Below are 12,125 nucleotides of genomic sequence, written 5' to 3' on the forward strand. Positions count from 1 at the left end.
GTAGCTGGCTGGTTTGTGTTACATGTGGCAAATTTTGGCTGGCTTCCTGAATTTGACAGCCCATTTCAGCTGTTGTTGTGTGGCGTTTCACTGTATTGTGGGGTAGTATGTGTTAGTGTGTGTGCATATGTGTGTGGCACACACGTTGATAGGTTTTAGTAGGCTGCCAAGTGACGCCATTTTGTGGGGCGAGGACGCGGCAGAAGCCATATTTCAACTGCGGCGCATAACTTGAATTACAAACTGTCTTCAGGCAGCTTGTCATTGCCTGCCACACCTGCCACAATACTTACTCTACTCCGCGTCCCCCTCCCGCTTCTAATTGCAAAATTTGCAACTTGTAATTGCAGAGGAAGTCTTCTTACCTATTGTTAATTATCGCGTCTTAAGTTTCTACGCATTAATTATGCAGACTTCGCTTTCCGATTGTAACTTATCAGGAACGTTAGACAACTACTTTGCTATGTCATAAAACATTAATTAGTTGTGCAACTGTTGCGGTAAATTCACTCAAAATAGTGCAACAAAAAGTTGCTAAACCAAAAAGAGAATTTCAACTAAATGCAGTCGACACTGAAGGCAGCTTAACAAAATTTTAACATGTTCACACCTGGACGCATCAGACACATGTCTGCTGAGAGCATAGAGTATGCACAGCAGGGTAGCTCCAGAAAGTCATGCGATATGACATCAAGAGGGAGATTAAGTGCAACATTGTTGCAAGATATTTGTTTAAGAGGGAGCGAGGCAGCAGAGCGTGGACAAGTTTAAGGTCTTTTAATTTATTTAAAGCGTATGCCAACGTCGTCGTCAGCAACAGCTTTCAGCTCTACATTTTTTTTAATTGTTGCCGTCAGCGTGTGAAAATTTAATAATTTCATGTTGCTGACTTTAGCGTCGCATTGCGTTGCGTTGCCTCAACTCGGGTCGGTTTGGGTTGTGCTGTGCTGTGCTGGTTTATGTTTTGTTTTTCGTTTCAGGCTTGGCGTAGCATGAAAAGAGCTTGCATTTAGTTGAGCACATGCTTGTTGACTCCCAATCGCAGTTGCAGCCGCATGCCACACACAGCAACAACAGCAGCAGCAGCGCCAGAAACATCAACAACAGAAAGTCTCAGTCGACGTTGTTGTTGTTGTTGTCTGGCAGCCGTCTCGACTTTTGCATTTTTCATAGCGCCGCGTTTGGGCGCGTTCAAGCAGCAATTTTAATTAAACATGTTAACACTGCAATTAAAAGAGAACTTACAGGCTCTCGTTGCCCTCCCCTCGCCAGCTTTGCCTGGCTTAGCATACTCAACGCAGCGTTGCGTATGCGCAATGAGAATGTGTGGGAAAAGCCAACGTTGTGTGCATTGTAATTGAACACGTTGAGCCAAAATTCGCATGTGAATTAGTTGGTTGGCCCAAATGTCCTTTGGCCCTTTCTGTTAGCTCTTCTGCCTGCCTGCTACTGCCCACTTCAGCTCGAATTCTGCTAATTAGCTGCTAAACGAAACTATACTGAATCGAATTTCATTAAATTTGCAATAATGGCCTGACGGGGCATGCAACTCTGGCCCCGTCATGTGAGACAGGAGTTCTCTACGTGCGAATTTGTGGCATTTTGTTGGCTGCCTGCTACGCTCGTTATCAGATTAAGCTGTATTTCATTTTCGGACAATGTCAGCGAATGGCAAAAGGGGTGCACACAAATAGAAAACGAAAAAGAACAACAACAGTCCAAAAACAGCCAAAAATAAAAGCAAGTCGTTTGTTAGCAAAGTGATGCGATGAATGAAAAGTTTTGTGTTTCATCGTGCACGTTTTCACATGCACAACAAAAATTAAATTAAAAAACCGTCTCTCCGTTGTCTGCCGTCTGTGTTATCCGCTGCGCATTGCTGTCGACATAAATTTGCGAGAGCAAACAGCAGGACAGGACGCGTTTTTAATACTCTATAAACATGGAATGAATCGCAAGGGTCGCACATAGATTAAGATATTAAAGCGAAGCCGAAAGCCAAACACAGCTTCGAATTTTTTAGATTATGTTTACCAACCAGCCTTGTATTAAGCCATGTGTGAAGATCAACAATTAAACGGAAAATAGTAGTAATAAGGTGAAACATTATTAACAGATAAACAACAAAGTGAAAGTTTGATAAAAAAAATTAAAGTCTGCAATAACAGAATAATTATTACACATAAAACCTGCAGAGTCAGGCATTAAATGGTTGATTATGATGTGCTCATCAGTGTATAATTTTATATACGTAGAGTCTGCAAGTCGAGCATCTTTTGACGACTTGTGCAGCATGCAATGAAACCATAATTATTACTGACATAAAGTCAGGCACTGTTGCCTTTAAAGAGAACTTCTGGCATAATTTCGTTTTGTTTATCAGTGTAACTAATGAAATAGGCCAGACGAGCTACAGATTTAATACGAAAAGAAAATATAATTATTGGCAACGTAAACTACGGCCTAATTGAATTAACAAAGTCAAACAGAGCAGAGCAGAGGGAATAAGACAATTTTTTGTCAAGCTTCGACTTGCATAGAGTGTAAAGTAAAGAATTTATTTTGTTTGCGAGGTATCTGCACGTCGATCACATCAAGTGTTCATCTCAGTCTGGTTTAATTAAGCCAAAATGGCAGCAATGCCACTGTTGGCAGCTGTGACAGATTTGGTTCAGCACGAACAGCGGGGCGTATGCGTGATATGTGATGCGATGTTCAAGTAAAAAGTATTGCCTACTTTTCAGCGTACATTTAATATATACGATAAACAAGCATGACTCGCAAACACACGAGTGTGCAAGTCTGTGTGTATGTGTAAATCAATTGCTAACTTGTGTACACGTTAACTCTATTCCGCAGGCAATGCAGCGCACGAATGATAATTGAATAGAGGCATTAATTGCACTGTGGTTTGTTTGCCATCGCACACACACACAGAGCAAAATAGACAGCAACAAGCATAAAGAGAGATACACACACAACGGTGGAAGCAGTGGAGGAGATTTACTGCGTAACACAAGAAGCATAATCAAGTGCATTTGCAATGCAAACAAAGTCCAGTCTGCGGTCGCCGTTGCTGCTGCTGCTTCTGCTGCAGCTGGCAATCCAAATTGCACAGATCTCGGGCTATCTAATTATTGTGCACGAACAAACACCGCCGGGCGCTGTCATCTTTAATGCTTCCGTTTACAAATTGGGCTCGGAGCGTCATTACAAAATCAATGCGCATAAATCGGCCAACTTTGTGCATCATCTAGTCGCGGTCAGCCACAAGGATGGCCAGATACAGCTAAAGAAATCGCTTAAATGCGATGGCATCTACTATCCCAATCTGTTCACCTTCTACGTGGACTCAACATCAAATCGCCTGCGATCGATTGACTACTACAGTCTGCCCGTGCGCATCTTTATCTCGGGCCATAGTTGCAATGAGGACCGACGTATTGAGCAGGAGCTGCATCATCTGCATCACTTCGAGGAGGAGGACAACACGGGCTACTCGAAACGGAGACGACGACGTCGAGATTTGCGACAAGAATTCCTGCAACTCGATGGCAACCAGCTGGAGCAAGCGTACAGTGAGAACAGTACAGACTTTCGGGCGGGGGATCTTATTTTCGGCAACACTTTTGACAACGAGATGCGACATCGCATCCTTAGTCGTAAGCGTCGTGGCGTCTCCACGGATCCATTGCAGTTGCAGCCAGCATTACACAGACGCATCACAGATGCCAAGCAATGGATATCGGAGACCTATGCCTCGTATGCCATCCACACAACAGACAAATGGAATCAGATCTGTTTGCGGAAATCGCAGTTGATCAACAATCTAAGCGCCTTTCTGCCCAAGTCTGTGTGTCAACACTGCAAAGTGAATTTCCTCGACGTGAACGATGAGCGATTTGCCATTGAACACCAGAATCGTGATCTGGTGGCAAGTCGTGATGTCTGCATACACGAATCAATGTGGAAAGTGAGCATCACGTTCAACATACGGTGCAATCGCAACGATATTGTGGACTCAGATCATCGCCTAAAGATCGTTTACCATCATCAGGAGTTCAATGACACCGACATTGCGAAGCGAGTGCGTCGCGAGCTGCGCAATCAATCTCCTTACTTTGAACAGGCTTTGTATGTGGCCTCGGTGCTCGAGGAGCAGCCAGCTGGCGCTGCTGTGACCACAGTGCGTGCTCGTGATCCTGAGGATTCACCTGTGGTGTACTCCATGGTCTCGCTGTTGGATTCACGCTCGCAGTCGCTGTTCAAGGTAGATTCTCGCACTGGTGTGGTTACCACTTCGGCCAGTCTGGATCGCGAACTAATGGATGTGCATTACTTTCGAGTGGTGGCCACAGATGATAGCTTTCCGCCACGCAGTGGCACCACAACGCTGCAGGTGAATGTTCTTGACTGCAACGATCATAGTCCCACCTTCGAAGCCGAGCAGTTTGAGGCGAGTATACGCGAGGGCGCCACGGTGGGCTCGACGGTGATAACGCTGCGTGCCACGGATCAGGACATTGGCAAGAACTCAGAAATTGAGTACGGCATCGAAGGCGTGACAGGTAAGTGATAAGAAGACTCGTCTTTAAATTTTTATTGATTATTATTTCTGTGCTCTCTGTCTCCTAGATGGTGTTGGCAATGCGCAGGACCAGGAGATGCCCATCTTTCGCATCGATTCACGCTCTGGTGTCATCTCGACGAGAAGCAGCCTGGACCGCGAGACCTCGGACAGCTATCATCTGCTAGTAACCGCTTCAGACATGGCGGCAGCTCAAAGCGAACGCAAGACAGCCACAGCGAGCGTGCTCGTCAAGATTCTCGACGACAACGACAACTATCCGCAGTTCAGTGAACGCACCTACACGGTTCAGGTGCCGGAGGATCAGTGGGGTGACGATAACAATGTGGCACATATACGCGCCACAGATGCGGATCAGGGCAACAATGCGGCCATTCGGTATGCAATCATTGGTGGCAACACACAGTCGCAGTTCTCCATTGATTCCATGAGTGGAGATGTCAGTCTGGTTAAGCCTTTGGACTACGAGAGTGTTAGAAGCTATCGTCTCGTTATACGCGCGCAAGATGGCGGTAGTCCATCGAGAAGTAACACCACACAGCTACTGGTGAACGTGATCGATGCCAATGACAATGCGCCTCGTTTCTATACTTCGCAGTTCCAGGAAAGCGTGCTTGAGAATGTCCCGGTGGGCTACAACATCATTCGGGTGCAGGCCTACGACTCGGATGAGGGCGCCAATGCGGAGATTAGTTACAGCATCTCGGAGAGGGACGACAACTTTCCGCTTGCTGTTGATCCGCGCACTGGCTGGGTGCAGACCATCAAGCAACTGGATCGCGAGGAACAAAGTCGTTTTGCCTTTCAAGTTGTAGCAAAAGATGGTGGAGTGCCACCCAAGTCAGCCAGCTCCTCGGTAGTAATTACGGTGCAGGATGTGAATGACAACGATCCTACCTTTAATCCCAAATACTACGAGGCCAATGTGGGCGAGGATCAGCCGCCTGGCACGCCAGTAACTACAGTGACAGCCACCGATCCCGATGAGGACTCGCGACTGCACTACGAAATTAGCACCGGGAATACGCGAGGACGCTTTGCTATCACCTCGCAGAATGGCAGGGGTCTCATCACCATTGCTCAGCCATTGGACTACAAGCAAGAGAAAAGATTCCTGCTCACGGTGACGGCCACAGATTCAGGTGGACGTTCCGACACGGCTACTGTGCACATCAACATCACGGATGCGAATAACTTTGCGCCCATCTTTGAGAATGCTCCGTATAGCGCCTCGGTGTTTGAGGACGCTCCTGTAGGCACCACAGTGCTTGTAGTTTCGGCAACAGACAGTGATGTGGGCATCAATGCACAGATCACCTACTCGCTGAACGAGGAAAGCATCAATGGCTTGAGCAGTCCAGATCCATTTACAATTAATCCACAGACGGGTGCGATTATTACGAGTGCAGCGCTAGACAGAGAGACCACAAGTGGTTATCTTTTAACTGTGACAGCCAAGGATGGCGGCAATCCTTCTCTCAGTGACACCACCGATGTAGAGATCAGCGTAACGGACGTGAATGACAACGCTCCGGCTTTTAAAAATCCTCTCTATCAATCCTCTATACTGGAGGACGCACTGGTGGGCACCTCGGTGATACAGGTGTCTGCCAGTGATCCGGATATCGGTCTCAATGGACGCATCAAGTATCTGCTCAGCGATCGCGATGTCGAGGATGGTTCTTTTGTAATTGATCCAACTTCGGGCACCATCAGGACTAATAAGGGTTTGGATCGCGAGAGTGTTGCCGTCTATCATCTGACGGCCATTGCTGTAGATAAGGGATCCCCACCGCTTTCAAGCACTGTGGAGGTGCAGATACGCTTGGAAGATGTCAACGATTCCCCGCCCACATTCGCTTCTGACAAGATTACACTCTACGTGCCGGAGAACTCGCCAGTTGGATCTGTGGTGGGTGAGATACATGCTCATGATCCCGACGAGGGTGTCAATGCGGTGGTGCATTATTCCATCATCGGTGGCGATGATTCCAATTCATTCTCACTGGTCACACGTCCCGGTTCCGAGCGTGCCCAGCTGCTGACCATGACGGAATTGGACTATGAATCCTCCCGCAAACGCTTCGAGCTTGTGGTACGAGCAGCGAGTCCTCCGTTACGTAATGATGCGCACATCGAAATCCTTGTCACTGATGTTAATGACAATGCGCCCGAGTTGCGCGACTTTCAAGTGATCTTCAACAATTTCCGCGATCACTTTCCAAGTGGAGAAATCGGACGCATTCCTGCATTTGATGCTGACGTCAGCGATAAGCTCAACTATCGCATACTCTCGGGTAACAATGCGAATCTATTGCGCTTGAACAGCAGCTCGGGTGGCCTGATACTGAGTCCACAGCTGAATACGAATGTGCCCAAATTTGCCACCATGGAGGTGTCTGTATCCGATGGCATTAACGAGGCCAAGGCTATCATGCAGCTCTCCGTGCGTTTGATCACCGAAGACATGTTATTCAACTCGGTAACAGTGCGACTCAACGAGATGACCGAGGAGGCATTTCTCTCTCCGCTGCTGAACTTCTTCCTCGATGGTTTAGCTGCTATTATTCCCTGTCCCAAGGAGAACATCTTCATCTTTAGCATACAAGATGACACAGACGTCACGTCACGTATACTTAACGTCAGTTTCTCCGCCAAGCGACCAGATGTCTCTCATGAGGAATATTATACGCCACAGTATCTGCAGGAGCGAGTCTATCTCAATCGTGCAATCCTCGCTAGGTTGGCAACAGTCGAAGTGCTGCCATTTGATGACAATCTCTGCGTGCGTGAGCCTTGCTTGAACTTTGAGGAGTGCCTGACAGTGCTGAAATTCGGCAATGCCTCGGAGTTTATACACAGCGACACGGTGCTCTTCCGACCAATTTATCCAGTCAACACCTTTGCCTGCTCATGTCCCGAAGGCTTTACGGGAAGCAAAGAGCATTACCTGTGCGACACTGAAGTGGATCTCTGCTACTCCGATCCCTGCCAGAATGGCGGTAGTTGCGTCCGGCGGGAAGGTGGTTACACCTGCGTTTGTCCCGACACCCACACGGGACCAAATTGCGAGACGAGCATTAGCAAGCTGCGACCCTGCATGTCCGATGCCTGCGAGGGTGGATTGTCCTGCATGCAGAACTATCTGAGTTCTCAGCCGCCGCCTTATACTTCGACCTGTGAGCTCCGTTCTCGCTCCTTCTCGCGCAACTCTTTCCTTACTTTCGAGAGTCTCAAGCAGCGGCACCGCTTTAATCTCAAGCTGCGCTTTGCCACCGTTCAAGACAATGGACTTCTGCTCTACAACGGGCGCTACAATGAGCTGCATGACTACATAGCTCTGGAGTTGCTCGACGGACACATTGGCTTTTCCTTTTCCCTAGGCGACAGCAGCGAACGTGTGTCTCTGGTTCAACCCAGCAAGGTATCAGACGGCAAGTGGCATGAAGTGGAGATCATTTACTTCAATCGTACTGTCACCTTGGTTCTGGACAAGTGTGACACGGCAATCGCCCTGTCCGGACAGCTAAGCGCGCCTTGGAACTGTGCCAATCAGACCACACTGAAGCTGGACAAGCGTTGTGCGTTACTTACCGAAACCTGTCATCGTTTCCTTGATCTCACTGGACCACTGCAAGTGGGAGGTTTGCCTCGCATTCCTGCCCACTTTCCGGTGGCCAATCGTGACTTTGTGGGCTGCATTTCGGATCTGCGCATTGATGAGCGCTATGTTGATCTCAATTCGTATGTGGCGGATAATGGCACCATTTCGGGTTGTCCGCAAAAGTCTCCGCTTTGCTCCTCTGAGCCCTGCTTTAATGGAGGAACCTGTCACGAGGGCTGGAGCACCTACAGCTGCGAGTGTCCCGAAGGTTATGCGGGCAACAACTGCCAGGACAATATACCTGCCCCCTGGCGCTTCTCTGGCGATGGCAGCTTGAGCTTCAATCCGCTGCTGCGTCCCATTCAATTGCCCTGGCTTACATCGTTCTCGATACGCACGCGTCAGGAAGATGCATTCATCATGCAGATCCAGATAGGACAAAACAGCTCAACGGTCATATGCCTGAAGCACGGCATACTCTACTATATCTACGACAATGAACCCATGTATCTGGCGGGCGCTTATCTTTCCGATGGCGACTGGCATCGGGTAGAGATCAAATGGCAGCAGGGCTCGGAAATACAATTCTCCGTGGACTACGGCCAACGCACTGGCTCTGTACCCATGTCTCAGAAGGTGCAAGGACTCTACGTAGGCAAGATTGTGATGGGCAGCGTGGATGGTACCATTGGCACTGTACAAGATGCAGTGCCTTTTGAGGGTTGTCTTCAGGATGTGCGCATTGGCGCCAGTCAATCAGTGTTATCGCGTCCCACTATTCGCGAGAATGTTGAGGATGGCTGCGAGTCAAGGGCACAGTGTCCAAACAGTTGTCCTGCCCACTCGAGCTGTGTCAGCAGCTGGGATGAAGCGAAATGCGAATGCAGCTCTGGATATGTAGGAACAGACTGTGCGCCCATTTGCACTGTGAAACCTTGTGCTGCAGGTGTTTGTCGAGCTAATGTCAGCCTATCAAGAGGTTACAGCTGTGAATGCAACAGCAGCTATCAGCACGGAGATTACTGCGAACGCACCTTGCAACAACCTTGCCCAGGAGGATGGTGGGGCGAAAGGGTTTGCGGTCCCTGCAAATGCAACATCAAACAGGGTTATCATCCGGACTGCAACAAGACGACGGGGCAATGCTACTGCAAGACGAATCACTACCAGCCTCCCAATGAAACGGCTTGTTTGGCCTGTGATTGCTACTCCATTGGCAGCTTTAACAGTGCCTGCAATCGACTGACGGGACAATGTGAGTGCCGCGAGGGCGTCATTGGCAGGCGCTGTGATTCTTGCTCTAATCCCTATGCAGAGGTCACGCTCAATGGCTGCGAGGTAGTGTACGATGCCTGTCCGCGCTCCTTTGCCGCAGGCATTTGGTGGCCACGCACTCCGCTGGGCAGTGTAACTGTGGAAAATTGTCCGCTTCCTGCCCGTGGCAAAGGACAACGCAGCTGCGACAGTCAGACGGGCAGCTGGAGCACGCCAGACATGTACAACTGCACATCGGAGCCATTTGTAGAGCTGCGTCGACAACTTTCACAGCTGGAGAAACTGGAGCTGGAGCTGAATTCGTTTGTAGCCATCAAAATGGCCGAGCAACTGCAGCATGCCTGCGAGACTGTTGATCGTAGTGCAGTGAGTAAACCACCAGCCCCGAAACACAACCGAAGATACAAAATGGAGTCGTCGTTCCTGCAGAATGCTGGTGGCGCAGGCGGTGCCGTCTGGTCACATGAGCTGGAAATGGACTATCTGTCCGATGAACTGAAATTCTCACACGATCGACTCTACGGCGCTGATCTCCTCGTGACCGAGGGTATACTGCAGGAACTTATTAACTATGAGCTCATGCAGAGTGGTCTCAATCTGACGCATAGTCAAGACAAGTACTTCATCAAGAATCTGGTAGATGCTGCTAGCGTGATACTCGATCGTAAGTACGATGCAGAATGGAAGCGTGCCACAGAGTTGATACAGCGTGGGCCCGACGACCTCGTGGATGCTTTCAACAAGTACATGGTTGTCCTGGCACGTTCCCAGCACGACACCTACACCAATCCCTTTGAGATCGTACAGCGGAACATGGTCCTCGGGTTGGATATTGTCACCACCGAATCGCTGTTTGGCTATGAGCCAGAACAGCTCAGCGAGTACCACAAAGCCAAGTACCTGAAACCGAATGCCTTTACCACGGAGAGCGTCATACTGCCCGATACGAGCGGCTTTCTGCAGCACTCGGCGAAGCAGAAGCCTGTGATTAGCTTCCCCAAGTACAACAATTACATTCTCGATAAGCACAAGTTCGATAAATACACCAAAGTGCTTGTACCCCTCGAGATGCTGGGCATAACTCCACCCGAAAGCGATGAGGTGACTCAGGGCAGTCGAGGCAATGATTATCGCGCCATTGTAGCCTATGCTCAGTACAAGGATGTGGGACAATTGCTGCCGGATCTATATGATGAGACGATCACTAGGCGTTGGGGCGTAGACGTGGAGCTGGCCACGCCCATTCTTTCACTGCAAATACTCGTGCCATCGGCAGAGAGGGAACAGCAGCGACTGGAGATTCCCTCACGCAAAATATCCTCAGCGGGAGGCAGCTACTCTTCCGGAACTGGTTCCTCTTCCTCTTCTTCAACTTCATCCGCTACGGCTGGTTCCTCTTCCACTACAACTGGCAGCAGTCGGAACCCTTCCAGCACTTTTAACTCTGGCAGCTCGGAGCAACAGTTTGTGGAAGTCTTTGATGTGCCTAAGGCACCAACTAGCAGCAGCGAGCAACAAATCGAGGACATACGCATCACAGCACACGAGATTCCTCCGCCTGCCTCAGCAGAGCAGCAGGAAGCCAACAGCAATGAAGCCATCGAGGTGGGGGAACAACCGCATATACGTCTTAACCTGGAAGATATTGAGTTCCATGGCAACTCTGGAGAAGAGCTGAGTGGCGACAATTCCCCCGAGCAGCTAAATCCTAACTATGAAGGCAATACGGATAGCAGCGAGCAACCTAAGGGCGAGAACGATGCCATCTACAGGGATCGACGTCTGGTCAAGCGGCAAGTGGAAGTTATCTATCCCTCGGAGCAGCTGCTGAAGCCAGAGCACATGGTCTATCGCTCTCTTGGTTCTCCGCACCTTTCGCAACCGATCAAACTGCAAATGTGGCTAGACATGGATGCTGCCCGCTTTGGACCACGTTCGAATCCGCAGTGTGTTCGCTGGAATTCGTTCACCAATCAATGGACCCGCCTTGGGTGCCAGACGGAGATACCTGACTTTGATGGCGACTTTGCCACAGTCTCACAATTGCCTATTTTGATCAACTGCAGCTGCACACACATCTCCAACTATGCGGTCATTGTCGACATCATCGATCCCGAGGATATTCCCGAGCCATCGTTGTTGGTGCAGATTACCTCGTACTCGGCCTTCATGGTATCGCTGCCTCTGCTGCTGGGCGTGCTCTTGGCCTTGGCTTTGTTGCGTGGTCAGCAGACAAATTCGAATACGATTCACCAGAATATTGTTCTCTGCGTGTTTTGTGCCGAGCTGCTCTTCTTTGTGGGCATGCAGTCAAGGCGTCACCTGCTTGAGAATGAGTTTCCCTGCAAGCTGATTGCCATCTGTCTGCACTACTTCTGGTTGGCCGCATTCGCCTGGACTACCGTGGACTGTGTGCATCTCTATCGCATGCTTACGGAGATGCGGGACATCAACCACGGCCCCATGGGCTTCTACTTTGCCATGGGCTATGGCGCACCTGCCGTCGTCGTTGGACTTTCGGTTGGTGTTCGGGCCCACGAGTACGGCAACAGTTTGTTGTAAGTATAACGACGATTTTATTAGTCCCATTATTTTAGTTCTCAATGGTTAAACCAAAACACTTTTATTGAAAGTTAAAGCCTCAAGCAGATGGAGGCA

The 12,125-nt window shown here is 49.3% G+C and overlaps 1 protein-coding gene across 3 annotated transcripts in view; it reads left to right on the forward strand.

The window, feature by feature from the left end:
- The window catches only part of LOC117568194 (protocadherin-like wing polarity protein stan), a 63,525-nt gene that overhangs the window by 44,462 nt on the left and 6,938 nt on the right, over window positions 1–12,125 (forward strand). For all 3 annotated transcript variants that reach the window (XR_007954765.1, XM_052003968.1, XM_034248653.2), the window contains exons 5-6: window positions 2,860–4,568; window positions 4,636–12,025. Coding sequence is in view for 2 of the 3 variants with exons in the window: in XM_052003968.1 (XP_051859928.1) it covers window positions 3,044–4,568; window positions 4,636–12,025 (8,915 nt within the window). In the remaining variant the exon portion in view is untranslated. The remainder of the gene's footprint in view (window positions 1–2,859; window positions 4,569–4,635; window positions 12,026–12,125) is intronic.

The sequence above is a fragment of the Drosophila albomicans genome, chromosome 3 (genome assembly GCF_009650485.2).
Source record: "Drosophila albomicans strain 15112-1751.03 chromosome 3, ASM965048v2, whole genome shotgun sequence".
NCBI classification, from domain to species: domain Eukaryota; kingdom Metazoa; phylum Arthropoda; class Insecta; order Diptera; family Drosophilidae; genus Drosophila; species Drosophila albomicans.